The sequence below is a fragment of the Larimichthys crocea genome, chromosome VI, assembly GCF_000972845.2.
Source record: "Larimichthys crocea isolate SSNF chromosome VI, L_crocea_2.0, whole genome shotgun sequence".
NCBI lineage: Eukaryota > Metazoa > Chordata > Actinopteri > Sciaenidae > Larimichthys > Larimichthys crocea.
Genome location: NC_040016.1, coordinates 13,580,538 through 13,607,597, shown reverse-complemented (window position 1 = coordinate 13,607,597; position 27,060 = coordinate 13,580,538). Strand labels below are relative to the sequence as shown.

The window sequence follows — 27,060 nt, the reverse complement described above, 5'->3', positions numbered from 1 at the left end:
CTGCAGAGGAGGGTCTGAGGGCGTCCATGAAAGGCTTGGCCAAGCCTAGGAAGGTAGTCAAGAGGGCATCTTTGTGTGTGTGTGTGTGTTTTGGAAAGAAGGTGTGGATATTTGAAGTCTGTACTGGTAGGAGATCAAGGTTAACATTTCAGCGTGGTTGCAGAGGTGCTGAGTGCTGGTGTTACACAGGTTGTGCAATAAGAGTGCATTTTTATATATTAAAAGATTATAATTATCCCCTTTTAAAGAAAGTTGCTCTTTGCCGTCTCATAATGTTTTTGTGGACACCACTTCACAAGTAGTGAAATATTAGCACCCTCCACTCCAAGTGTAGAAAAAGACTGAAAGCATGTCATGTTTGGTGAAGAAAAAACACTTTGAGAAATGTCTCAGATAAGATGTAAAATTGAACTTGAAAGTGCATTTAAAGGTGAGGCGAATTTATGATTTTATGTATGCCTTTTTTACCCCTCAATGAAAAAAAATGAAGTTTTAACACACACACACACACCACACACACACACACACACACACACACACACAAAAAAAAGATTAAATTATTTTATCTTATATTTGAGGTCTATAACTTTATGGGGAGAAAATGTTTAATATTTATAGGTAGGCATCTCAGTAACACATACAGTCCTCCATAAACACACATTCTTATGATCCACCTTGGACCAGTACAGTGATGTGATTGCACTGTAGATATATTGGTACCCTAGCATTAGACATAACATCTCCTGTTAATTCATCTGGTCTATTTTTCTGTTTTTTTGTCTAGGTCCTAGACCACTATGAGAGAGAAGGTTTCAGCTTCCTGTCCAAGGTTTTTAATTCTTCCCACTCATTCCTGGAGGACTTAACCGGGCTGACACTGTTGCACCAGGAGACACAGGCAGCAGAGGTAAATCACACACTCATATTCACCTGCACAAACATGCAAAGACACACACACAAAATCTGCTGCACAAAGAGACACGGCACAGACATGTAAACATGTACGTTGATGGAAACACAATGTCCCAGTCAATGCATGCTGATGGAGGAAGCTTGCAGACATCCACAGAAGTGAGACAGGGTGTGCACTGATTGTGCCCACCTGCAACATCAGGAGAATGTGGCAGTGCCATTCATAGCAGCAAACAAAGGAGCTGGTGGTGGTGCCATCAAGCCAAAGCTGGGTTTGTTTTGTGGTCTTGAATCATCAGCAGACAGGTAGTAGAAGTCTTGAAGGACTCCAGTTTTGTGCTTTTAGAAACAAAAAGTTGCTCGCAGCTGCTCTCAGCAAAGAGCTGCTGACCTCGACTGAGTAAACTCGACACCTGAGTGACATGCACTTTATGAAGGAGACTGGGGATTCGAGGGAAGCCTTGTTTATCTTTCTGGCAGAGGTAACTAATAAACACGAAAAGCACTACAGAGGTAAGGCACTAGGAGTGGAAGAAATTCGCCTTAACATGCTGGAAGCATCTAGATATTTTTCAATGTTATGGATTGTCAGTTCTCATTTTTAAAAATGGAGCAGGCCGGGTGCTCCAATTACCTGCTATGCCTTCCGGGGAAATCTTTATGTTGGAAATTAGGTTGCGACTGATTGTCACGCCTGCACGAGTAATTCAGATTCAGTCCTGGTTGTGGAACAATAGACCAGCACATTGCCCCTGCAGGATCTTGAGGAGGTCACCACAGTTTTGCCTTGTGACCATTTCTGTTTGTCATCTCAGGATTGCATCTCTGCTTTTTGCAGATGATGTAGGATGGTAGGGGCTGTGTGAAACCAAGTAGGTGAGTAGGTAGCTGAGAGACAAGAATGGTGGTAATCCTTCATCTACCAACTTGAAAGATCAGGAGTGAGTTGCTACTCCAGGTGAAAGTTGAGGGTACGACAAATGACAACCATGCAAAGCTGCATTTCTTCATTAATTTTAGTGGTTGTGACCTATGGGGAGGAATATGAGGCACACCTTTATGGGAAGAGTGAAAAGCTCACACATCCGGAAGGAGCTTAAAATCACTGCTTTGCACTGAATGGAACTAGTTTAGGTAGTTTGGGCCTTCTTGACACCTCCCAGTGTACGTTAGAGGGATCTGATTTCCCATCTGGCTTGACAATGATTCAGGATAAGTTGGACATCATGGCTGGGAAGAAGAACTTCTGGGCATTGTTGCTTAGCCGGCTGGAACCATGACCTGGATCTGAAAAAGGGAGAAAATGGATGGCTAGTTTGGCAAGTTTACCATGGTCCTTCTGGAGTTGAGGTTGAGTTTTATAACCCTGGGAAATCCATACAAAATTCTTTATACAGTTTCAAAACAGCTTTGTCCTCTAATGGAAACTAAGCCCTTTTGTAAGAATTTTATTAGAAGGACTTTTCAAATTAAATGTTTAATAGCATACAATGTTTTTATTCAAAGGCAGAGATATTCTGGGTCCCGTAAGCTTCTTCTAATTATTCTGTCACCATAGCAGCACGCAGTTGATGTCTGTGGAACAACGAGCAGCATAAAGTTCCAACAAACATCCAGAATACTTGGTGGTGGAGTATGGGTGGTTTTCTTCAAGACTCCCCTCTGACATGAGACAGAGGGGAGTGGAGGGAAAGACAGAAAATGAGTGGGTGTGGGGTTGGGTCTAGTCCTGCCAAGCTGTGGGAAAATCCCATGTACTTTCTCCCCAACTCATACTCACAACACTCAGATGGAGGAGGGGAGATGAGAAAAGCAAGGGAGCGAGAGGGATATGAGGGGAAAAAAGGAGTGTAGATAAGAGAAACAGTGGAGGGAGAAAAGACGAGAAGAAAAAATGAAAAGCAAAGGACAGGAGAAGTAAAGAAATATATATCTTCTCTAAATCTCTCTCTCTTCTTCTTACTCTTTATCCTTCCTCTCTCCTGCTATCTTCACCTCATTCCCTATCGTTCTCTCTGTCTCTTGCGATTCTTCCTTCCCTCTTTTTTCACCCGCCTCTCTCTGATGAAATATGTTGAAGAGTCTGGCGCAGGTCCCTTTCTCTTCAATCAGAAGATTGAGAGATTGTTTTGATTGCTCAGCCCACTAGCGCCAGAAGTCTTAGTGCCTGTTTCCTGTACACAGATTAGCTATTCTGAAAACTACTCCACTTGGAGAACGCCCCCTTCAAGTTTTTTTTCTTTTTTCTCCCAATTCCAGGAAGGGACAGAAGTTCTTCTCCCGCTCGTGGAAGCATATTATTACTTATTTCATGCGGGAACCCACTAGAAACAGGCCTGTGGCTCATTTCGGGTCTATATTCCATATTTTAAGTACTGGCCCAAAATAATGACAATTCTCAATGTAAAAATTAGGGGTTTAAAAGGTCCTTAAAAGGTCCCTCCTGAGTCATAAGTGAATGCTGAGTATCACTTTCAGTGGCTTATTTATTGACTATAGAGGATTTGAGTTAATGTAAATCATGTCCAGAGAGCCCTTTATTGTCACTAACAATATTTACCTTTGTCTTGTATTCTTTGTTTAGATGTGTGACGTACTGTAGGTCTATGATTTTAAACCTTGTGTCATCTTTAATGACTGATTAGGAACTTAATACAATTTGTCATTTATTAGAGAATGTTTGGGCATGGATTAGAGTGGCCTTAAATTACTTTATTTGCATAATAAGTTGTTTTTACAATGTTCTCTTCTTTCCTGAAAGCATGGTACTGAATTCATTACAGACCATGTGTATCAGCGTGTGTTTTTGCGTGTTCAAGCGTATGTAACCGTTCTAAACTATAATCTACGTCACCAGATAGCAGTACTATGTACTTATGGCCTATTTTGGGCGAGTTTGTAACCTGAGAACTACTTTTTATGCGGTCACCACAGGGTTTTGGGGGAGTTCAAGTTCGGTAAAAGTTTAGACTGACTGAAAGCTGTGTGTGTGTGAGTGTCTTTGTATGTGCAGTGTTGTGTGTGTGCGTGTGCGTGCGTGCGTGCGTGCGTGTGTGTGTGTGTGTGTGAGTGAGCATGCACAAATCAGTGTGAATGGCTTCTTTGTGAGATCAGTCCTGTTGGGATTTCATACTCCTGTAGGAGCATGGCAGGGTGGAAAATTTACTATAAATCTGACGTCTGACAAATTAGTTACATGTTTTTGAAAATTTGTTAAACATTTGTTTTAGTATGCAACATGCTGTATCTTCATCCTCATGAGACCCTTTATGTTTCTGGCAAGGAAATTCAAACACGATTTTAAAATATTTATGGCACGATCTGTACTTGTACTGGATTTTTTTTTTCCCCTTTTACTATCCAATTTGCTGTGACCAGTTTCCCCTGTATACTGCAGTCCTTATGACTGGCACACCCCACAGTGTAAGGCCTCAGTCTACTTTAGACCAAGTGCTTGTCAGATCGTCGGATTTTGAAACCTTTTTACCAGTGGCAACATATTTAAAACTTCACAAAACAGACAATGAGACAATTCTGAGACACTCCAAAACAACATATGTTTACGCTCAAGTGAGAAAGCCCTCTGTCGACTGTAGTAATAATGACTCTTCAGTGAGTCGTCCTGTCCATTGAGGCATCAGATCATAAAACACTGATGTGTGTGTTCTAAAAGAAAGTTATAAACATGCTTTGTCATTTAATTCAGAGGACCTGTTGGATAAATCGGCAGTCGTGCCTATTTCATTTCGATTGGCAGCCTGCAAAAGTGTGAGAGTAGCCAGGGTTTGAACTTCTTTCACTTGTACAACACAATGAATGCATTTCAATAGAAGCAGTCCAGAAGCGAGCACCATTATCCTCGGTGCGATTCATCATATTGAGAGTCCCAAGACACAAAGTTCTTGGAGGGAGATCAGGGAGGCAGTGTGATGCAGCCTGTAGGAGGGTATGACGGCAGGCTCCGAGTGTGGCCTGTTAGAAATAGATACAAAAACTTTTTATAGGTATGAACATGTTGTAGGACCAGGCTTGTTTAGTCTGCCACATGTCTCGATTCTTGCAGGCTTGTATTTTCGTCGCTTCCCTTTTGACAAGTCACTGTTTGGTTAAGTGTAGTAAGATAATTAACATTTAAGAAATCCAACATCCATGATAGAAATTTCTATTGACCAAAGCTCAGCTAAACCAGTTTGGGAGTACGTTAGAACCCATCAGCTATGGTCTGACTGATTTAACCTCTGGGAGCAACAGAGCCAAAACTTCCTCCTCTGTGTGCTGTTTATTGTTTACAATCCATTTAGCAATTTCAGACACAACAATGGTATAAACTATAAACAGATACCTGCGTATGAATGCTAAATCGTGGACATTTGGGTTATTATGTCAGAAGACGGTACTGTGTTAACTGATTATCCTCCTTGAGAGGAATCTGCCTAAAGAAAAAAGCATGAAAGGAAATGAGTGTCTGTACAGGATGCAGTGCCTCGTCTCTGATGCCCACTCACTGCTTTTGCTTGGCGGATTAAGTTGTATGAAATTCTTTATATATTCATCCATACAGGCACATACAGGGACCATAAAGGGACCATTATGAAAACAAACATAATAATCTGGTGCATTTGCTTCAATACAAAGCTCTAGTAAGGTGATTACTATGAAATCAGACATTATAATCTTTTGTTGCTGATTCTTTAAGGGGACACATAAAAACAGTGAAATTCAACTCAGAGAATCTCTTACCGCCATTGTTGAGGAAGGACATTGTCATGCTATTACAGTCAGTGACTTGGACTAAACAACTGAATTAATCAGATTGTGACATTTAAGAATGATCTGTACATTTTCACAGTGTCAGCATACTTGCTTTCACATGTGATAACCAAGGATGCACATGATCATTACTCATCGTCCATTATGAATATTCCTATCGTCAGTTACGGTAAGCATGTATGTATGTGTGTGTTCCCGCACACATCAGTCTCTCGATGAATGCCCCACACAGAGGATGTGTGACTCTCTCAGTACAAAAGGTCTTTCTGCATGTTCCACTCCCTTCCACCTACTCCAGCTGCCGCTGCCAGTGAGTCACAAGATAAAGACATTAACGCTGGACTGGAGAAGAATGTGTCACTTGTCACATTTTATTTTTTATTTTTGATTGTTTTGATCTTGTGACATGAGTCTCATTTGAATAAAGTGACAGCTACTCCTACAGTGTAATTAACACAAACTCAGCTAGCCCGCTGAACCCGCAAATGTTGTGAAATATTCATAGCAGTGGTCTGATATAACTGAAGTAACCCAAACTAAAAGGCTGTGAGATGTTGTATCAGCTAAAGAGTTTTCCAAACAATTTTATGACAAGAACTCAATATGTAGTAGACCCAAAGGGACCAACAGATCTGCATGTGCTATGATTTTTTTCCCCATGAGATGTAATCCAGAGCTGGGTAACATAGAGGTTTAATTGATACAATAACACTTTGAGGGTGTAACCTTGTTTGGCCAGCATCATCCTCTCTCTCTCTCTGTCGTATTTTAAAATGAAATCATTGTAAAATTACCTCAATCCCTACTTAATGATATGGGACCTTCCTGGAAGTTTCCACATCCAGGGGTCCTTGGGGTATAGTGGACCCTGATTTGTTTTCTAGCTGATACTCCAGATGTCCAGGACAACTTATCATGAGTTCACCTTCTTGCTCAAGAATTGTTCAACAAGACCCATTTATAGTCGGAGCTATCGAACAAATGATAATTAAGTTTCAGGGCAATCTTACTTGCCCTGAGTTTGAACTTTACTTGGCTTCCAACATTTTTAAGATAATCTTTGTCTTGATAACAATCCTAGGTTGTGACGCAGTCTTCTTTTTTGGTCTGATTCCAGGACACAGGCAGTTTTCAGTAAAATATAGACACCTCTGTTTTTCGCCAGATCTCTGTGTTTGGATGTGTGATAACAGCCTGTGCACCATCAGATGCCACAAATCATCACCTTGAGTCATGCTAATGCCCCGTAGGAGCGGAGGCTCCCCAGCCACCCACGCTCGTCCCTCCTCTGGCCTGTGCTTCCCTACGTAAAACAGTGTGCTGGCGATAAAGTTGATTTAGTTATGTTGGCTCATCACCCAGCAGCTTGGAAAACACACAAGCGCGAGCATGTATGCACATACACACAGTAACACAGACTCTCTCCTCTCACCAGTCACATGCTCTTTTCCTCTCTTTCTCTTTCTCACCCCCACATAAACGCGCGCACACACACACACACACACACACACACACGAGCGTCAGAGGGCCCCATGTATGTCAGAGCTTTATCCAAACACAGCTACGGTTGCTACATGCTACAATTATTACCAGATGGACTCAGGGAAAACATATTAAGTCTGCTTTTTCATTAGCATACTGAGCACCCTCCTGTGAGACCGAGACAGGGAGAGAGAGGAAATGGGGTAAGAGAGCGAGAGAGACATTTCAAAAAGTGTGATTAATTTCAAATTTCAAATGGAGCAGAATTGACCCTTGTCAACCACTGTCCATGAATGGTTACATATTTCCATTTCCATTTTGTTCCCACAAATTCAAAAATTGACTTTCTTTGTGTTGCTATGTTTTCAAAACATGCAGTTTCATGTCTGTATATCAAAGTCCCACCCTTTCCTTCCTCCTAAGCATACACTTAGGAATATTAGGAAATTGAATTAAATTGATTTCACAATGTGATGCAGCTTATTACTACAACTAGCAAGTAGTCACATGAAAAATACATGTTATTCAGTGATGATTCATTGTTTAGGCCATTAAACATTATGAAACACTTGATGTTCACTGGATACACCCTTAGAAATATTACGATTTTTATGCTTTTCTATGCTTTTTTGTGTTATATCACTCTAAATTAAACACCAACTACTGCTTGGATAAAACATGAAATAATAAGATGTCACCTTGACATCCAGAAAATTATACGCTGGCCTTTTTTTCCCTCTTTTACAATGTTTTACAGATGATTAAACAATGAATCCATAATGAAAATCCTCGCTTGGATTGCCACCATCATTAGCGGTCCTTTCCACCGCGACAGGGTCAAACATACAGGCATGCAAATTAAGTCCTCCTCTGTACTGATGTCCTGACCCAAAACCTCATTTCAATCAGAAAGATGTCAAACCACAGAAGGAGTCACAATCTCAACACCATTTCTCGGGACCTTTTTAATTGATGTATGATAAAGACACAAAGAGAGGGAGGTTTCTATTACGTTTGGCACACATCAACTGGCAACTTTCATGTGTCACTTTCCTGGAAAAAAAAGATGTAATTTGGAGCCAATTATAGGTCAAATAGAGGAAAATGTTCTCAGACAGTTATTATTGTTAGTTGTGTGTTTGTGAGCAGTTATTCCAGAGAAATACATTAACCCATTAAATATGTGAAATGTTATCCTTTTTATGTGTTGATCTTTAAGCATAACTATAGATATTTCACATTTCTGCAAGTTCAGCTGATTGATTCTGATTCTCAATTTCTGCTAGCAATTAATTTGAATAATTTATTTCAGTGTATCATTTGAACACAAAAACCTACAATAGAATTATTAGGAAAACATTTTGACATGACATTATTGACCGGTTTCTTCACACACATATGTCAGTGTCATCATGTATCACAGGCACTAAACGTGTGTATTTATGTCCCATATGTATGCTATCTATGTCTGCTAATTATAAGCTCGTGCTCTACTTGCAGGGATGTATGTCAGCTATGTACAGACAGGTCACACCTCCTATCCTTCCTTTCTGTACATAGTTTCTTTCTCTCTCTCTCTTCTTCCCTCGGGGTTGCTGTCTCTCTTCCACACACATGCACAAACACATTCAACACTATACATAGTCTAAATCTCCCTAGTTCTTTACAGGCTAAATTCAGAAGCTTTGTGTCAGTCAGTGGCTTGTCTTATAACCTCGCTTGCCAAACTTTCTAACCCTCTCCTGGGTGTTTGAAGGTTTTTCTCTGCTGTGGATGTGTGTACATTTGGTAGTGTCGATTCTTGGGTGGCTATATTTGTGAAAAACTCTATCCTGACTCTTGAGTGTCCACATTTGAACAAACCTCTCATGCTGTCCTCATAGGGAACAAATTATTCTGCATTCTCTGGTTGGGACTCCCAAAGTTGGCATGTATGTGATTCCGTATTCACTATAGTGGTGGTCATCGCAGACAATACTTCTTTATTCCTCTCGCTCCTCTTTTTTTGTCTTTTCATGTTTGAGTCTTCAATGTTTTTCAGAGCAACGACCTGCAGCTGATAGAGCACAGACTTGTGACTACATATATTGTATTAAATTGTGTTGCACATTAAATTGGTCCTACAATAACGTATAGGTTGACCTATACTGCTAGCTCTCACATCATTGCATAAGGATTCATGGGTAGCCTATCATCAATGTTGTGTGAATTATTTATTTTAATAACTCTGAGCCCCTATTGGTCAAGGACCACTTGTTGAATATCTAGATTCTTGAGCACTTATTACTTATCTGTGTTATTAGCTGCAGTCCAGTGTACACTCAAACTACATTTACTGAAAAGCATCTTCTGGTTATCTGATGCCAAAATACAGACAGGGCAGGGCAGGGCAGTTTATCCTGTATTTTGTGTTTGATTACTTTATTACTTACTTAATAATCATTTATGTAAGTCTTATTTACTTTTTGTAGTTAAATAATGTGAAGTAGACTAGAGCTTGAAATGACAAGGCAGAAATACTGGGCATTTTATATCCAGCTGTCTTTCAATTAAAGCTCAGATTTGCCCATTTTACTCTGTTTAACCTGGAAAACAGAGGGGAAAAAAACACATCTGTTAAATAACACACATTCTGTGTCAGGGCAGATACTCATTCAGGACTTCGGTCAGGTGGGCCAACCATGTCGTCATTCCTTTAACCCCCCGCCACCCCCCACCCTTCTTTCTGTTTCTGTAGCAGAGGTAACATGAGTCTCAGAGCTAGCATAGACACTCAGTGTTTCCCTTATTACAGTATGCTATCTTCAGCAGAATACCAGTGAAATATAAATACCCTGTATACATACAGCACATTAAAGACAGTATATCAATGACAACGTCCAGTCAGTGATGTATCCTGTTCTTTTGTCTCATTTTGTCACCATTAAAGCAAAAAAAATAAATAAAATAATGCTATTTTTAACTGCTCTCGCTAGATTTTCTAACCTACTAGGTTACCTGTAGGCTCAGCTTGCATTTTTGACTTTTCCAACAGAGATTAAATAGGTGCAGAGGGTACTGTGAAGAAAAGGTGATAAGATCTTAACCTCCTTGCAGAGCACATTACTGCACTTCAAAGGGATAATACTTTGGTGGGCTGTATATTTTTAATACACTGTGCAGAGGGCTGTAGCCGGTTGTGATGAGGTGTGTGCGTTAGGTGGGGGGCAAAGGGGACTCATTGACACCCAGGACAGCTGTCCCACAACTTAAACCCAAAGAGACTTAGTCATAAATAAGCCCCATAAAGCCAACTTTTCCTCCACTATGTGGGAAAACTTACAGTGGCCCTGTTCCTATACATGGCCTCTCCTCCCCGGCGCCACTCAGTCCAGAGTGATGCCTTCTTCTGGCCTGGCAGCTGGCTGTATGCATGGATAGACAGTCAGACAGACAGATGACTGGGTTTCAACAGACTGGGTAGTAGTCTAGTCGTCCCTGTTTAGCTCCTACTCTTCTTCCTCTTCGGTAGCTTTTGATGACTATTTCTGTATCTGTGTCAGCATTGCACTTTTAGAAAGGACTCCCCACTCACTCATCATGGGGATCGTTTTCTACAGGGGTTTAAGTATACAGCTCAATATGAAAATCCATTGTTTAGCATAGACATTATGATATAAAAGCTAAACTAATCACATGGTTGCTGTTTCACAAAATGTCAAAGTCTGTGGACTTTTTTTTAATTATGTTCGTCTGTCATTTTCTTGTACTTAGCATGGCACTGAATCACAATACAAAATCATTCACTATTTTTGAAAAGGGAACAAAATGACATCCTTTTTTTTATAGTCTAACAACCTGCTTTTCTTGATGTACTAGGTTTTGTGCTAAAAAAAATGCAAGGTCTCAGTTGATGAGTTCAGTCATTTTATGCACAGCCTCAATGGCCTCCAGGTAAATGGTAGAAACACTGTGTGCACAATACAAAATAATTTATAATTTACCTAGAATGTACATCGGCATAACATTTAATTGACCAATGCCAGCAGGATGATCTCCTGTCCAGCCAGTTTAGGCTTTATCGTTCTGTAACCCTACGAGTGAAACAAAGCTGCATATTTTTTTTTACATGGCTATGAAGCACAGCCAGTGTGGAAGTGTCAAAACTGCAGTTCCTCAAATGGTCACTTGAGGCTGGCTACAGAACAAGTCACCATAAACCCTGATATTAAAATGTCTTACTTCACAGCAGAAATAAACATGTTTACAGTCTGGTACAAAAGACTGTTTTGGTCTCTATAGCTTATTTCCCTATTTATGATAACTGTACTGTGTTTAATTTATTTTTTTAACTCAGCACACTGTGTACGAAGGTGTACAAAGACATTATGAGTCCCAGTTGAAGGTAGCATAACACACATCCCATCTTCCATTACTGTTAGACATTTAAAAGACAATTTAAAGACGTTTGGTGAATTTCAAGAATGTTTACTTGACTGATTTTATCGTTGAGGTTGAAGTGTGCCACCTGTATCCCTCTGTATACTGTTGAGGAGCTGATAAATCATTTCATTGAAATCCCAGGAAGGGAATGTTATCAGTACACACATTGTGTCCTGTCAATGCTCTATTGTTTCATAAACTCTGCAAACTAACACTTCCCTTGATATATTTAAGACTCAGCTGAGCACAGAGCATGTAATAATAAGTGTATGTCAATTATTTGTCCCCGTTTTCATCTTTGCGGGAGTGCTTATACACAACTTCTCATGCTCCCAAACTAAAGTAGGTTTTACATTTTCATGACTGTATGTCATGAAACTAAAACTCAGCTGAAGCATTTTCATGAATCCCTTCCGAGTGCAGGACTCTTTATTCTTCTGTTCCTAGATAATCTTTGATACAGAAAAACAGTCCAGCTGCATCAAAGACAGAGATAAGAGCTGGTTTCTGTATCTATGTGTGTGCGCATGTCAATGCCTGCATGTGCATGTCTGAATCTTATATCTCCTGGTTCTAGCCTGCCTGGCTGGTCACAGGTAATCTGCCCTGGAGCTCTGGCCTGAAAAAGACTGTAATGCACGCACACACACACCTTACATCTGGCCACAATGCCTGTTCTTATCTTTTTTCCCCTGATACTGTTCTGTCGAGCACATGGAAGACGGTGATAGCATCAAGCCTCTGGTTCAGATAATTACTCACACAGACAGAAATCCTACATGTACACATGTATGTGTATATATAAATTCGCATGTTTCCATTTGCGTGTCTGTTCCGCCGTTTTCCTGACTAGCTAAGACTTTTGCTCATGTACATACACGTCTGTGACTGGCATAATTTCCTCTGACCTAATTTTCATTTAAGGACTAAATCATTTCTTTAATGGCTTACTTGAGTTAAGCTAAACTGCATGTCATCTTATGCTCATTACTGAAGCCATAGGAAAATGTAACAAAACCAGTGTCATTATTTACTCTTCTGGAACATCTGTGTGTAGCCTACTGAGCCTCAGAGTTCCCAGTGTGGCCAGTATGAAGTCTAAAAGCTGATGTCGCTGTACTTTTTTTCCCCCCTTGCTGTCAATAGTTTTGGTTTGCTTGATTAACTGTTTTTCCAAAATGATTTGTCACAGTTGCCGTCTCTGAAGTGTTAAAACGTAGATCCGTTCAGTAAAGATGAGGTTGTTGTCAGTGATTGATTCACAAAGAAAAGAAGTCTTTGTAATGAAAGACTTTGAATGTCTGGTGTTCTTAGCATCGGATCAAAAGATTGCCTGACTGCGGTTTACTGGGCACTTTGCCTTCTTTTTCTCCTGTAAACTCTCTGTGTGTGTGTGTGTGTGTCAGGGCTCGTTTCTTCATAAAGATGGGCTAATTTGAATGAAAACAGAACGAAAGAGAACAATTTCATGATTTCTATTCACTTAAAATGGTGTCAAGTGTCTGTGTCTTGCCCGTGTTTGTGCATGTGCCCATGGGGCCCTACTGGTGTTTGATTGGTCCTCTGACCACACGTCAGCTGGCTTTGACTCACAGTTCTAATTAAACCTAGGGCAGGTCTGAACTGGAAACACACACATACACACAGCCTCTGAAGTTGATCTGTTATTGCCATTTGGTTAGTTGCACGCTCAAAACGGTTCATTAGGTGAAGTTTATACTGGTTGCACACATACACATGCACACACTAATGCCTCACCAGAGGCAACAGAACTAAATGGAAAAACTGTAAAAAGGACTTTTATTTTAAATGTATTTCACAGCATTGTGATATAAAGAATTATATACATGTAGGAGAAACTCAGGGTGTTATGAAACTAGTATGACTCAGAAACTGTGTTGATAACCTTCTCCAGTGCAGTATACAGGAAATGTGTCAGAGGGAAATGGGGACCGGGGGGGGATATAGTGGGAGAGAGGAAGAGAGAAAGGAAAGGAAGAGGGAGATGGGGACTGACAGATTAAGTGAGAGAAAGAACAGAAAAGCAGAGAGCGAGATTTAAAACGTTTTAAGAGGGAAGAGGATGCAGGAGAGTTTGGCTATATGTCAGTTGTTTGACAAAAAGTTTAAGAGCAGGGAGGGATTCATTCTCAGAAAATCAGTGAACAGTTCAAAGAAAGGCAGATAAGAGTTGTGACTAAAGAGGACCGCAGTCTTGAGAATGTGGCTAAATATTTAAGAAAAAGTTAAGGACATGGAGGGAGAGTTGTCCTGAAAAAGAGGGCGAGCAGTCAGTCGGTGTCTCAGGAGAAACAACAGGACCCAGCTGTTGCTCCACAGGCCACCACACCCAGCTGAGAGAGACTCCATTTGTTGTTGTAGCTGGCCTTTATGACTGAGAGAAAAGAGGGAGAAAGGGGAGGTGGTGGTGGCAGCAGAGTTTGACCGACATAAAGTAAAAAGAAACGAAAAAAAAAAACAGGGAAGAGGAGCGGGCGTCTGCCCTTCATTAGGAAATGGGATGCGCACGGAAAAGGTGGATGCTGCATCACTTCCTAGTTTGTCGTCTCTCTGTTTTGAGATCCGGTTCCAAGGTTTGCTATCTGGGCCGGTGCTTTGTTTGATTACCCCGAGACCCAAGAGTTTATGAAAACACAGCCAAGGGACGTGACCTCAGCTGGGACCTACAAGCTAACTCTGTTCCCACCAGAGCTCCTCTAAACCATCTCTTTCCTCTCTTAATCAGTGTCAAACCACTTTCACTCCCACCCGTGTCACCCTTCACTTTCTGATGTCTCTTTTCTACACCTGTATATTCAAACTTTTACCCCCTCTCAGGCTTTATCTGCCTTTTCTCTTCTGACAGTTATCCTTATCTGCCCTCTCTCTTTTTTTTTAAGTATAGTTTGTGTAGCCAAAGCCCGATATATCTTATTCATCTTAGTCTATTGTTGTTTAAATACCAATGAATTAAGTGATATGTTCCTTCATAACAAAGGTGTATTAATACACAGCTAAAAATAGTCCCCAAATAATAAAGTATTTACTCTAGTTTGAGTAATATTTGCTAAAAAAACAACAGTGTTCAACAATTTGAAGACATTTTTTGTATGTTTGTAAAGTGTCCTCGAAGATTTACGTCTTGAGTAGAAACCAATGTGCTTGAGTCTGAAAGCCACAGAGAGGGAAGGGAAGTTTTGAGGGACTGACGAATATATTGCTGATTTTGGTTTTCTCACAGAATTGAAAATTTAAATGAACTCACTTAATGGCCTTTCAAGAGTCTTTAGTCAGTACTATATTAGTGTTTTTGGGTGGCCATAACGAGCCAGCAGACACTCCCCTGACACCTGCGATGTCTGATTAGTGAAGAATGTGTTTGTTTCACCTCTGTCGACGATCCAACATTCACACACACTTCTAGACATGATTGGTCAGCGTGTGGGGGTGAAATGGGAGCCACCTTTTTTTTCCCATTCTTGATAAAAAACTATTTTTGAGTGCAACACTAAAGTCTTTCAGGAAATATCTGAAAATATTCTTTGATATACCCGTATTTAATTAAAATGGCCTTCGCTAAGGCAGTTCAGATTAACTAAAAATGATCTCCAACGTCATGCCATGCTCACACGTGTGCCTATATCAACCATAAATGAAAGCAGGGTTCAATTCTTTTTAGGTCAGTGATTCACATTTTCTATGCTGGCAGCACTTTATTCAACACCACAATCAATACCTGTTATGTGGTCTGTAATTAGGAAGGTTTTAATAAGAAACAGCTGATGTTTAATTATTTTAAGCTATGGGACAAACAGGTGTGTATTACGTGGAACCTACCACACAAGTCTGTAGTGCCATAATGTGTGATCACACACTTTTTGTGATTCATACAAAGGCTTTAGTGTCAAATGTGTGTGTATGGGTTGGACATGTGCTGGTGAGAAGGCAGGTTAGGTTAGTAGGTGCCCCTCCTCTTCCTGTCCCCACCCATCTCCTCTTCCTCTTCCTGTCTCAAATCTCAGTGGGCAGAACGTGTATCCATACACACACACACACACACACACACACACAGTTACGCACATATATACAAACACACAGAGGGGCATAATCAGCCTGTTCACTGTGTTCCCCTTGAGACCTGTACGCCTGGAACAAGGACACCAGAGAGAACATAGAGGATCACTACAGGAAATGGAAGCACAAAGTGACCATGTGACACCACATGACGAGCTACTGTGTTATATAGAGGTTTGCGTTATTGAGGCTCGAGTTTTACTCAGATTACAATGGGGTTTTTTTTTGGCAGGAACAGAAACATAAAGTGTAATTTCAGGATTTACTGGATCACTTGTGTCATAGTTTGATTGCTGAGACAATAGAGAGACTGCCCTTCAGGCGAGGACACACATTATGCTTACTGAACCGCATACAAGAGCATTTCCCATGCGGCTTCGACAATTATATTTTAAGAGTTACAGTCCTTGTGAAATCTCAGTTGTTGCTAAGATATGCGTTCAGTCTGTGTTGTTCAATACCTTCCCCTTTCTGACTGTCAAACTGTATTTGTTGGTGGAAACAGTTGTTCAAACAATCTTAGGGTCTATTCCCAGTTTAAGTGACTCCCTCCATTTCCGACAGACACACCTACAGCTTCCAATTCTGAATCAGACAGTCCTAATGTCTTTCATCTGGAACTGCTTTATCACATTAGTGTTTTTACTGCCAAGCGATATTAGCCACAGCTCTTCTTATTGTGTGGAATTGTATATGCTGCCTGGAGACATGACTTTATTAAACAGAAGGCTTTAGAGTCCTTCAGTAGTAGTAGTAGTGTTTTTACTGTTGGATTGCTTTGGATAGCCTTAAGTGGTAATGAGTGGACAAAGAGAACACGACGGCCCTCCTCACATGGACTCTGTCACCTAAAAGTTATCGCTATGGGAATATTTTACAGATTAGTCATATTAAAGGCAATTTATGGATTAGAGACAGCATGTACTTCAGATCAAAACACTGCTGGTAACTGTAAGATGTGCAGTGAGATGAAATAAACCACAAGTGTTTGTTTTAAACACAGTTGTTGTTGTGGTGGTAGTCATCAAAGAAAATTGGTTTCTTGGGTGGGATTTCCATTCATAAAAACAAAAGGAGCAAGTCATTTGTGAGTGATCATAGCCCCCTCTGGGAGGTCCCCTGCTATCTCCTTCGATGAGAAAATCCTGTGAAACTAGCATCAAATAAAGTTAAAACAGCTTCATTTCCATCGGTAATGAGAATTATATGTTAGAATCACATTATAACTTCATCAACATTGCACCATAAATTTCCACCTTCAACACATAGCAAAGACTTGTTATATTGTAACAGACAATATTTATAAATCTGGTTGATCCACCATCAACATGCTTTTGTTGGACTAATATTTATGTATTATATTTACTGAACACACTCCATTAAACTACATATTTTACATATAAGATAAGCATCTGCTAGCATTTTGTTGCCTGGTTTATTTGGGATTAAAGCTACGTGTTTATTTTTATGAGCTACACAATTAAAAGCTCAGCTCAAGACAACGTTGCCCAACCAACCTCAGACTGGACGTAGCTTGTTTCAATCATTTGAATGTACCACCCAGAATCCAAATCAGGACAAGTGCGAATGTGTGGCAAACTTTTCCCAGCAATTTTTTAAATAAAAAGAATTGACCTTATGCAGCCCTCTCGCTGTCAGATTGGAGAGGTCATCGTACTTTTACATGTTGTTTTAATACTGTAAATGTGTGAGTGCCTGGTGCTTTGCAATTTGAAGACAGACAAGTGAGAAATTAAAAAGTAAATGAGTACAACAAATGTGGAGGGATTGAGATGAAAATGTGTGAATGTTGTTTGTTGTGGCTACAAGATCTCAGCCCAGTTGAACACCTATGAGATATTTTGGGCTGCTGTGATGCACTACTCTTCACCAGCATCATGAAAACATTTCAGTTTTGGGAAGTAGGGCCAATTTGCCTCAAAGCTGTTTTAGCAGCTTATGGTGGAAGAACACCTGACTAAGAAAGTTATTTTTTCCTTTGATGTTGAATACTAAGCTCTCATTCCCAGGATTTGTTTTGGTATTTTCCTCTATCTTGCTGCGTCTCACTTTTTCCATCTCACCTTCACTATAAGACACAGGCACTCAGGTCACAGCCTCTCATATTTTCCTGACTTTGTAGGGGATTTGACCTTTTACCTTTTCACTCTACTTTTAAACCACTTCTGTGCTGGTGAAAACCAACACACTGCAGATTCCCGCCACATTGTGCAGGAATGCCTGTGGGGAAGTCAGGAATGTAGCCGGGAATGCAGCATGCTGCAGCAGCAGTTGGAGTTACGTTGGGCCACATGAGGTCATTTTCTCTGCTGAAAGTGGGTATGCACATGTGATCATTAGCATCTGTGTTTGTTTACATTTGCTGCATATGGTTGTATGTGTGTGTGATCTCTTAAGTGTGTTACTGGAAGAGGAGACTCAGACAAAATAAGGTTTAACACTTTTAATCCTAGCTAATCTTTTTTACAAGAACATGACAAACTGTCTTCCCAGACCAAGATTAAGTCTGAATATTTATTCATCCAATTGCATTTCCAGACACATTTTCCTATAGATTGTGCATGAGCAACAACAGATTAAAAGTGGTAGACTCCTGAATAACTAGGGACTTTAAACAGACTTACTGCCAGCCTGTTTTGCAACCCGCAAAGACTTAAGAATGTTAAATATCTCTGTTTTCTAAAGCCATCAAAAGAGTTTGATGCAGACAGAGAATGTGTGTACCAAATTGTATGGCAATCCATCTAAAGCCTAGTTAATGATAAGATAAGAAGTCAGGGGATCACTAAAGTCATTAGGGTACTTCATCAGGGAACCACAAATGTTTGTACAAAATGTGGTGCCAGTCCATTAAGTAGTTGAGATGTTTCAGTGAATAATTATAAACTTTGACCTCTTGGTTGCTCTTGAGGAAAAGTCAGGAGTGTCAGATTCATCAGAAATTCATCCTCTGGGAACCTTGAATATCTGTTGTAGGTTCTAAACATTGTTGATATTTTATTCAAACAGAAAAGGGAAATCTCCATGGAAACAGTGTCTGCCACATGAAAATGTCAAAGTGGCATAATTTTCAACAAATCTAATTTCAAGTGAAAGGCCTGCTGTAATCCTCTGAGCTCACATTCAATAGATAAAACTCAAACTCTGGCTTTTTCGTCTACCTTTTTTTCACACACCATTACATAGTTTGAATTAAGCGTCCAGTTAGGCCTCCAGTTTTTCTTCTCTTCTTTATCCCAGTTAAAGGCTCAGGTTCCAGTTAAACCAGATAAAGTTGGTTCCCTCAGGTGATTGTAGACCTTATCACCTCTTTTGTACTTCAAAGTGCCTACCGTTTCACAGCTGACTACTCCTCCATACTGGAAACTGAATCCTCAGAAAGGCTACACCCGAACTACATTATTTACATCATCCACCATGAACCTATGGGTTGTGTGTTTGCGTGCGTGTTTCTGTGTAAGTGCCTCTGCGGATGAGTGGACATGTCACCCGTGGTTTTCAAAACAATTTTTCCACCATGACATTAATACATAAACACACACACACACACCTGCTATTGTTTTGTTTAGGTAATTTCCAGTCCGTTCAGTGTGTTTTTTTTTTTTAGGTATTGTGAGTGTCTCCATGATGAGTGGATTGCGGTTAGCCAAGGCAGAGGGAAAGAAACCGAAAAAGGGATAAGAGGAAAAAGAAGGGAGCTGTGGAGGAAAAAAAGAGATGGAGAAAGAAACTTTTCCAAGCGTGTACAGTGATGTAAAGGGACGTGGATGTTCCGAGCATTTCAAAACGAGTGTATTCACTCATTGTATTGACTTCCCAACAAGTTCATCTCTCTTTGATTGTAGCTGTGTGGGTCTTCCTCCCCCCTGCTGGATGTAAAACCTGCCCTCAAGGGGCATTATGAGAGGGGATGAAAGGGGACGCACCCCCTCCTCTCTCTTTCATCAACATAAATCATCAAACACATCCTCCTGGCCAGCAGATGATGGATCATTTGTTAGAGGAAACGAGAATTTCCATGACCGACACCCCTTTGTGAAGTTTGAACTAATTGGCCATTACCGATGTTTCTGCGGGCTGATGGATGCCTCTGGTTTAATTCATAGATCAAAGATCTTCTTAGAGCTGTGGTGTGATACTATTTGCAACATTAGTTAAAAACACCATGTTAATATTTAACTGTAAACATTTCAATTATAATCCATGAATTACATGTGTAATCTCTTAGGTATTGAACACATTTATTGATACTGAATATGAGTTTGTGTTATAAAAGATCAATGGGCAGCTTTAATCACTGTAGTGCTAAATGAAGAGACGAACGTCAGCATTTCCACGTCGAGTAAATCTATAACACTTCCAATGTGGCATGAGTCTGTATTGAAGGCTTATAGAATAAGATGTAAAAATGACGTCAATGTAATGATTCTTTTTTTTTTTTAAGTGTCATTTGGGCTGCCGTGAAAGACTACAGTGGTGAAATAAGTTTCAAGTGTTAGTGAGAACTGAAAACATTTGCAGCTCGGTAGCAGGTGACACATTGTTCTTTTCTTTTCTGTAAATGTCCTGTCATGACTGAATAATAGTGTCTGCCATCACCTTAACAATGACAGACGAAGCCAGCAATGTTTCCATGTGTGAAAAATTTCAGCATCTCTCCGGGGAGCCGTGAAGTGACGACGTGTCTCACACACTTTGTAACGACAGATATCAGTCACAGCCCGCACAGTGGTTTTAAGATGTGTAAAACTTCATGTAAACTTCCCAAGATCACGTAGATGAAACAGGAGATTTAGTAGAGTAGCAGTTAGTTCTTATTTTTCCTCCTCAACCAGCAGCACACACAGTCCCTGTTGAATCCAGCAGCCATAAACCACGTCACTCTGTGTGGTCCACTAATTGCATATCAGACAGAGCCAGTCTCCATGATGAAAGCTTGACTTTGCGCTTTGTGCTTTGGTGTCAGTTCTAATATGTAAAGCAGATGTGTGTTTAATATCAAAGCCCATCAGTGGTTGTGTAGCGCTGCCTAGTTAAATGGCTTTAGAGGTTGGATTCCCACTGGGGCCACCCGCACTTACTGTAGGATGTATTCCTGTAAGTCGGCTTGGTGTTTTGAATCCGCTCACGTTAAGAAAAAAAAGCAAACCTGAGCCGTCTGCCTAAGAAAAATATCATCACAGTGGACTGAAAAGTTGGTGCCTTAATAAATTGTGATGCTGGACAGTAAATATAAAGCAGTGGTAAATATTTCAGACCCTCATGTTGATGCGTGTGTTGTATTTTTGTGAGAACAATAGTCAGCTGCAGCAGAGAATTGGCTGTGACTGCACCGGTTTCAGCTTCCAGCTAAAACCTCCTCTATCTGATCAGATCCCAGCCTTGTTTCAACAACTAGCCTGGATTATAGTTGTCGTATCAGCCGCGGCCCAACTGATTACAAACACATTCACACAATGATTACATGCAGCTTACTGTAGGACTTTATGAAACATCCAGAAATCCTTATTTTGAACCTGCAGTCACTCGAGGTCCTGCAGCGATAAGGCTGCTTCAAAGTGAACGATGGGGTCGCTGATTGTGTTGCTGCCAATCCCTTTGAGGTGTTGTCATGGTGTGTGTATGTGTGTGTGTGTGTGTGTGTGTGTGTTTGTGTAAATGGTGTTGGGGTCAGCCAGTTAGGACAAGCAATGGGTGCAACTAACAGTTAGTTTCTTTGTTACTGCATTTGGTGATTCTTTGAATGACTATCTCAATCATACAGACTCCAAAAAGTTTGTCAACTTGAAATCTCTCTTATCCTTGTTCGCTTTGGGAGAGGTTCAAAAAGAGATGATACTCTCCAAACACATTTACTACAGCCCTATGCACACCTCTTCAAAAGCTCGACGTGTCCAGTTGAGTTTGCTCAACTATAATCGGACTGTTCAGCAAGCATGCAGTTGATGGAATCAAATATATCAAATTTATAATCATATGAAACAAAAAAGCATGAACTTTTCACATTGGAAAAAGTGGAAAAGGACATTATTTCATCAACTAATCAATTTTAAATTGTTGTGTTAACTTATTAACTTATTAAATTATTGTTTCGGGGTGTGCCCCATGTGCAGAGGCCCATGCCTTGCTGCAGCTGCCCAGTGTTTGAGTTCAACTTGTGGCCCTTTGCTGCATGTCTGTCCCTGCCTTCCTGTCACTCTTCAGCTGTCCTTTTCAAAATAAAGGTTCAAAAAGCCTTTAAATTTTTTTTTTTTTAAAGAAAATCACTGATTCCACTAATCTCTCTAATTGGACTGAAGTAATTTATTCTGATCTCTGCTTTGCCGAAATCAGTTCATGCATTGCAGCAACAGAGGTAAATGGTTGCGAAAACATTCCAAATACTCAGCTTTGCTTTGCTTGAAAGAGTGTAGTAAAGTTGTTGGCTTCAGTGCCGGAGCTATTCATGTTACATAAGGTCTCTCCCCCCTTCAGATTGCCTCCTTTCTCCTCCCCCCTCTCTCTCTCTTTTATTTTGCACAAAAGATTTCTCAAAACACACACAGAAACACACACACACACGCCATCAGTGCGGCATGGCAGCCATCCAGAGAGGGGCTCCAGTGTCGCTCCGTTTCAAAGAGCTCTTTGCTTGCTGTCCTTTTGATGCTCGCTCCCCAGCAGCAGTGGAGCAGAAATGCTGAACGTCCAGCTTTGATATGAATTTGTCCCTCATTCTCCACACTGTCCTGCAACCACAGTCTGAAAAAGGCCTCCTGAAGTTACAAAAATTGAAAAAGCAGTGTGAATATAACACAGAACAGCACTTTGAGTTTGATTTTTGGTCACATGAGCGCTTCTACAGTACCTCCCTGGTGAACATGGACGCACATACATGTGCATGTGTCTGACTAACACCTCAACAAAGCCAAAGTGAGAAACGGGCCAAAAACATCAGTGCTGAAATGGAATTCAAATAACAAAAAGGAAAAAGAAACTATAAATGAATGATGTGTCTCCGTGGAAACAACAACAATACAGCTGTTTATAACTTCTGTTGCTAGCTGCAGATCCCACAGAGGCAAGAGGTGGTTTTAGCAGTTTTGATGCTCCCCCTTTAACTGTCGGAAACAACTTCTCCACAAACATTATGGTCCTATATTTATAGGTTCCACACTGTAATTACTCTTTAAGGGGAATTAATGACATTCCCAATTGGTTAATTGTGTAAATTGGACTATTAGGTGTAAATTTTGCCCGGCTATCAATAAAATCTTACACTGGATATAAAGCATGCATCCTTTAAAAGCTTTTTAGGTGAGAACAAAAGTAGCACTCTCATGTATCTGTGCTAAGTAAGGTGGAGGAGACGGGACAGGCCTGTCTCTGTTTTAAAGTTTTTAAAAAATGTAAAAATGTCACTGCGTTTTAGGGTCAAACATCAGTCAAACGCAGTGACTGTGCAACCTCCTGGGCTGCTGCCAGGTTTGCGTCTGTACAGAGAGCCTTCAATTATACTAAAACCTGTGCTTCCCAAACTGTATCTGGCAACCCCACGCCATATCTGGAGACGCAGCACAGAAGTGCTGGGTGGATGAATGAACTATTGTTCAAGAAACAGTTAGAGCACATAACTCCACCTTAAACCACACATCATGTTTTTAGAATGATGGTTTGTATGCTGATTGAATAAACGAGATCCACCTTTTAGAAGCGTTAGGATGGTTATTTTGAAAGGTAATCACGTCCTGGCTCTGTAGTTAACAAAATAAGAGGTATCGATCTGCTCATTACACTTTTGGAAAGAAAGGAAATTGGTGTATCCTCCAAAAAATGTTCATTAAAGTTGAACTTAAAAAGAAACAGTCAGTTTCACTCGGTTTTATGTTTCTCATGAATGTATGCCTCTTTCGATTGTTTCACATGAACCTGCCAGCTGCGTCACAGTAAAAACTACTCTTGATGTGCAATATTGAAGACATGCACTGCACTCTGATCTGAAGTGGCATAAAGAGTTATTTCAGTATCGACTGTTTCGCCTCCGTGTTATGTTCATTTAGTCACTTACTGCACAGCAGTTACTGTAATGATGGATATATTTCTCTGTAGTCTCTTCTCAGGCATACAGACACACAAGCACAAAATGTTAGCAAAATATGTCAGTAAAAAAATATGTTTCCAGGAAAAAAAAATCTAATTTGGTCCTAATTGTAGAGAATTTCCCTGAAATGGGGTCAATGGAAACCGATTATTTATTATTGGAAACCTTCTTTTCCATATGCATGTTCAGCTGATGCACACTGACCAGGAAACCTCCTATGGAAATTACTAGGTAGGAAGTATTTGGAAAATTACAGACCCAATAAAGTGGTACAAAAAATTGTTTTAGAAATCTATCAGTCAGTATTTAATATGTATTCATAAGTTCAACCATCTGAATTTCATTTATTTTCAATTATACAGTTGTGTCACTTCGAGATTCAATGATTAGTGAATTAATTAATAGCCAAGTGGCTGAAAACGAATCAACTATTCAGATTTCTTTTTTTTTTAGGAACATAACCAGCAGAAACGTCAGTAAGGTGGCCATTTATTTTTATGTTGTTTTATATATTTGCTGTTTATATAATTGTTAATTGACCGTCTTTTGCTTTCGGACTGTGTGTTGCACAAAACAAGACATCTGAAGTTGTCACCTTCGACTAAGATATGAACTTTTTAGTTATGGCTTTTCTCAAGGATCCTAATGTGCACATGTACATATGTGCCGCAGGCAGTACTCTCTGTTGGTATGTGCTGCCACAAGAAAAAGATCTCAGCTGCTGAAGTTCATGACATTTCTTGTATTTTTCACTGAGTTTCAGTTGTTGCACTGGAATTCACATTTCAGCTCTTTTGAGTCGCAGAGCAGCACATTCAAAGGAATGCAGCGTGTATGTGTCAAAACCGTGTGTGTGTGTGTGTGTGTGTGTGTGTGTGTGTGTGTGTGTGTGTGCGCGCGCACACACTCAGAGCCCATGTGTGTGTAACATTCCAGACAGTGTTAGAGGTATGTGAATTACGTCTTACAGAGAGAGAATGTGAAGAATCTGCTGCCATGAGAAGGCCACTGTTGTTTACTGACACAGTAGTGAAAAGGAGGTTCCTCTGATGTGTGTGTGTGTGTGTGTGTGTGTGAGAGCGAGAGAGAGAGAGAGAGAGAGAGAGTCACATGCTGCTGTCATTTCCTGGTTTGAAAAAATAAAAAATAAACTTTTAGCTTGTGAGTAATGATATTTGTGCATGTAGCCAAGGAAGGAGAACTGCAGGCCACCAGTATGTTCTCCAAAGTGCATTTTGTTACTTGTTTAATTGGAGATCTGTTTATCAGTCTCCACCTTTTTTTTTCAGTCAAGCATTCATGAAAGTTCATCAGACCAGTGCAGCCTCAACGGTTCGATCACTTAGTGGTCAACCACAATCGGAGCGCATATTGCTCTGTTGTTGGGTGGTATCACAATGTACTGAGGTTTGCACTGTGTAATTCTGGTTACTTGTCTGTTTACAACTTCAAACTGCTCAACAGAGCTCTCATTGATATGTTGACGATACACTACGACTCTGTGTACTGCACATAGACATGAGTACACTACATATATCTGACACAGACATTAAGCTTGACCTTGGAATTAGTTTGACAAAATAATGAAAATTTACCTTGGATATTTTTTTGGGGGGCAGTTATTAAGACAAACGTAACACAATACTCATTTCTGACGGCAGTTTGATGCTATTCCACTAATCTACTGTTGTTGGCGGTAACGTGCAAAGAAGTGCTGCGATGTGGCTTGAAAGGCAGCGAGTACGACTGCAAGCTAGCAAAGGTTGATGCAAACAATGCGGTATTTTAACATATTTGAAGAATTGGCTCTGCAGGTGTTTTATTAGTAGGGAAATACACTCGACACATTTGTTAAGCTGCACACAAACTGAATATAAACATAACGTTTTGTGTGTCTACAAAAGAAGTCCACAGGGCACCTTAAAGGTCCGCATGCTCACATCTCACTGAGCAAACTCCACTGAACAAAAAAGAAAAAAAATTGTTTACAAATGACTTCTGTATCCATTGTTTATTTCAGTCTGTAAAATACTTTTTTGTTTCTTTGTCTCGTTAGATTTGGGATATGAGCGATGATGAGAGCATCTGAAGAACTGGAGGAACACGCCATGAACCTCTGAAGAACTGGACGATCTGATTCATGTCATTTTTTTGTTGTTGTTTTTTTTTCATGTTTACTTTGTAAAAATGGGACCAGAGCTTTGTGGACGCACTGACAAAATACGTGTAATCAGAAAACTAAGCACATTATTAGAGAACCAGCTGAAAAGCTTTAAAATTCAAATGATTTTTTATTTGGATTCAAGTCGACTTCAGAATAGAGCAGAAATATTGTAAAAAAAATAAGATATATCAAAAGAATCAGGTTGCTTTTAGAGCTAAAATGTTCACTGAATGTGTTTTTCATCATTGTTACATCAGAAGTTCACTGTCCACATTGGTTGTATGAAGCTGTTGTATTTAGGGTGACGGTATGTACCCGTTTCTGTCACTTGATGATGTGTAATCAGTCACATTTACTCCGTATTTGGAGTAAGAGAAAAAACACAACAGCCTATATTTGTATTAAGGGACTCAGTGAATGTTCACAGGTTCAAGTCTCCATCAACACATTTAACGGGTTTGCTGAAGAGTCCTTTGGCAAGACGTTGACGTGCTACATCTGCTCGCTCATTCAGTTTGGAAAAGAGCTTCAGATAAATTATGAAAACACAAAAACACGGTTGACTACTCAGCAAATCCATCTGTCTCTCTGTCTGTTTACTGGACATACATGCAGTACAGTTAATACTTAAAACAGCCTTGATGCTTTCAAGGTAGGAAACCTGCACACAGATGTTACTGTACAGCAGCTTCTGATGTGGAAACAGTTCACTGTTACCGGAGGTCAACCTGGAATCTACAATTTCACGACCTGATCTAAAAGAGCGTTTCTGGTTTGCTTGTGTTAACGCATGCTTGTGTTGGTGCAGTTAATGTTGCTTTTCTTACTGTCTGAACTGCTGACATGTTTTGTGTGAGTGTAATGACGTACATTTCTAAAGCCGCTAAGATATTTACATAAGAGGACTGATGCAATGTGAAAAAAAAAGATTTGAGATTTCAAAATAAAACTCCAGATTTTATTGTCAAACCTGAGATTAAACTCAGGAGTCTGAACTGTTTTGTTGCATTTTTTCCTCTTCTGTAAGTATTTCACCAAAAACTGCAATAAAAGTCTCTTTATTATTTCTGTTAAAATCTGAAGTTTGTGTGAAATGTTTGTGTATTACACTACATCCGTCCCTGCACCCGATGTA

The 27,060-nt window shown here is 40.1% G+C and overlaps 1 protein-coding gene across 1 annotated transcript in view; it reads left to right on the top strand.

Annotated features, from left to right (window-relative positions):
- atg7 (ATG7 autophagy related 7 homolog (S. cerevisiae)) overlaps positions 1 to 27,001 on the top strand; it is a 57,840-nt gene extending 30,839 nt beyond the window's left edge. The window contains exons 18-19 of the mRNA XM_010731324.3: positions 785 to 907; positions 25,818 to 27,001. Coding sequence (XP_010729626.2) covers positions 785 to 907; positions 25,818 to 25,850 — 156 coding nt within the window. The 3' untranslated portion in view covers positions 25,851 to 27,001. The remainder of the gene's footprint in view (positions 1 to 784; positions 908 to 25,817) is intronic.
- Positions 27,002 to 27,060: the final 59 nt, after the last annotated feature.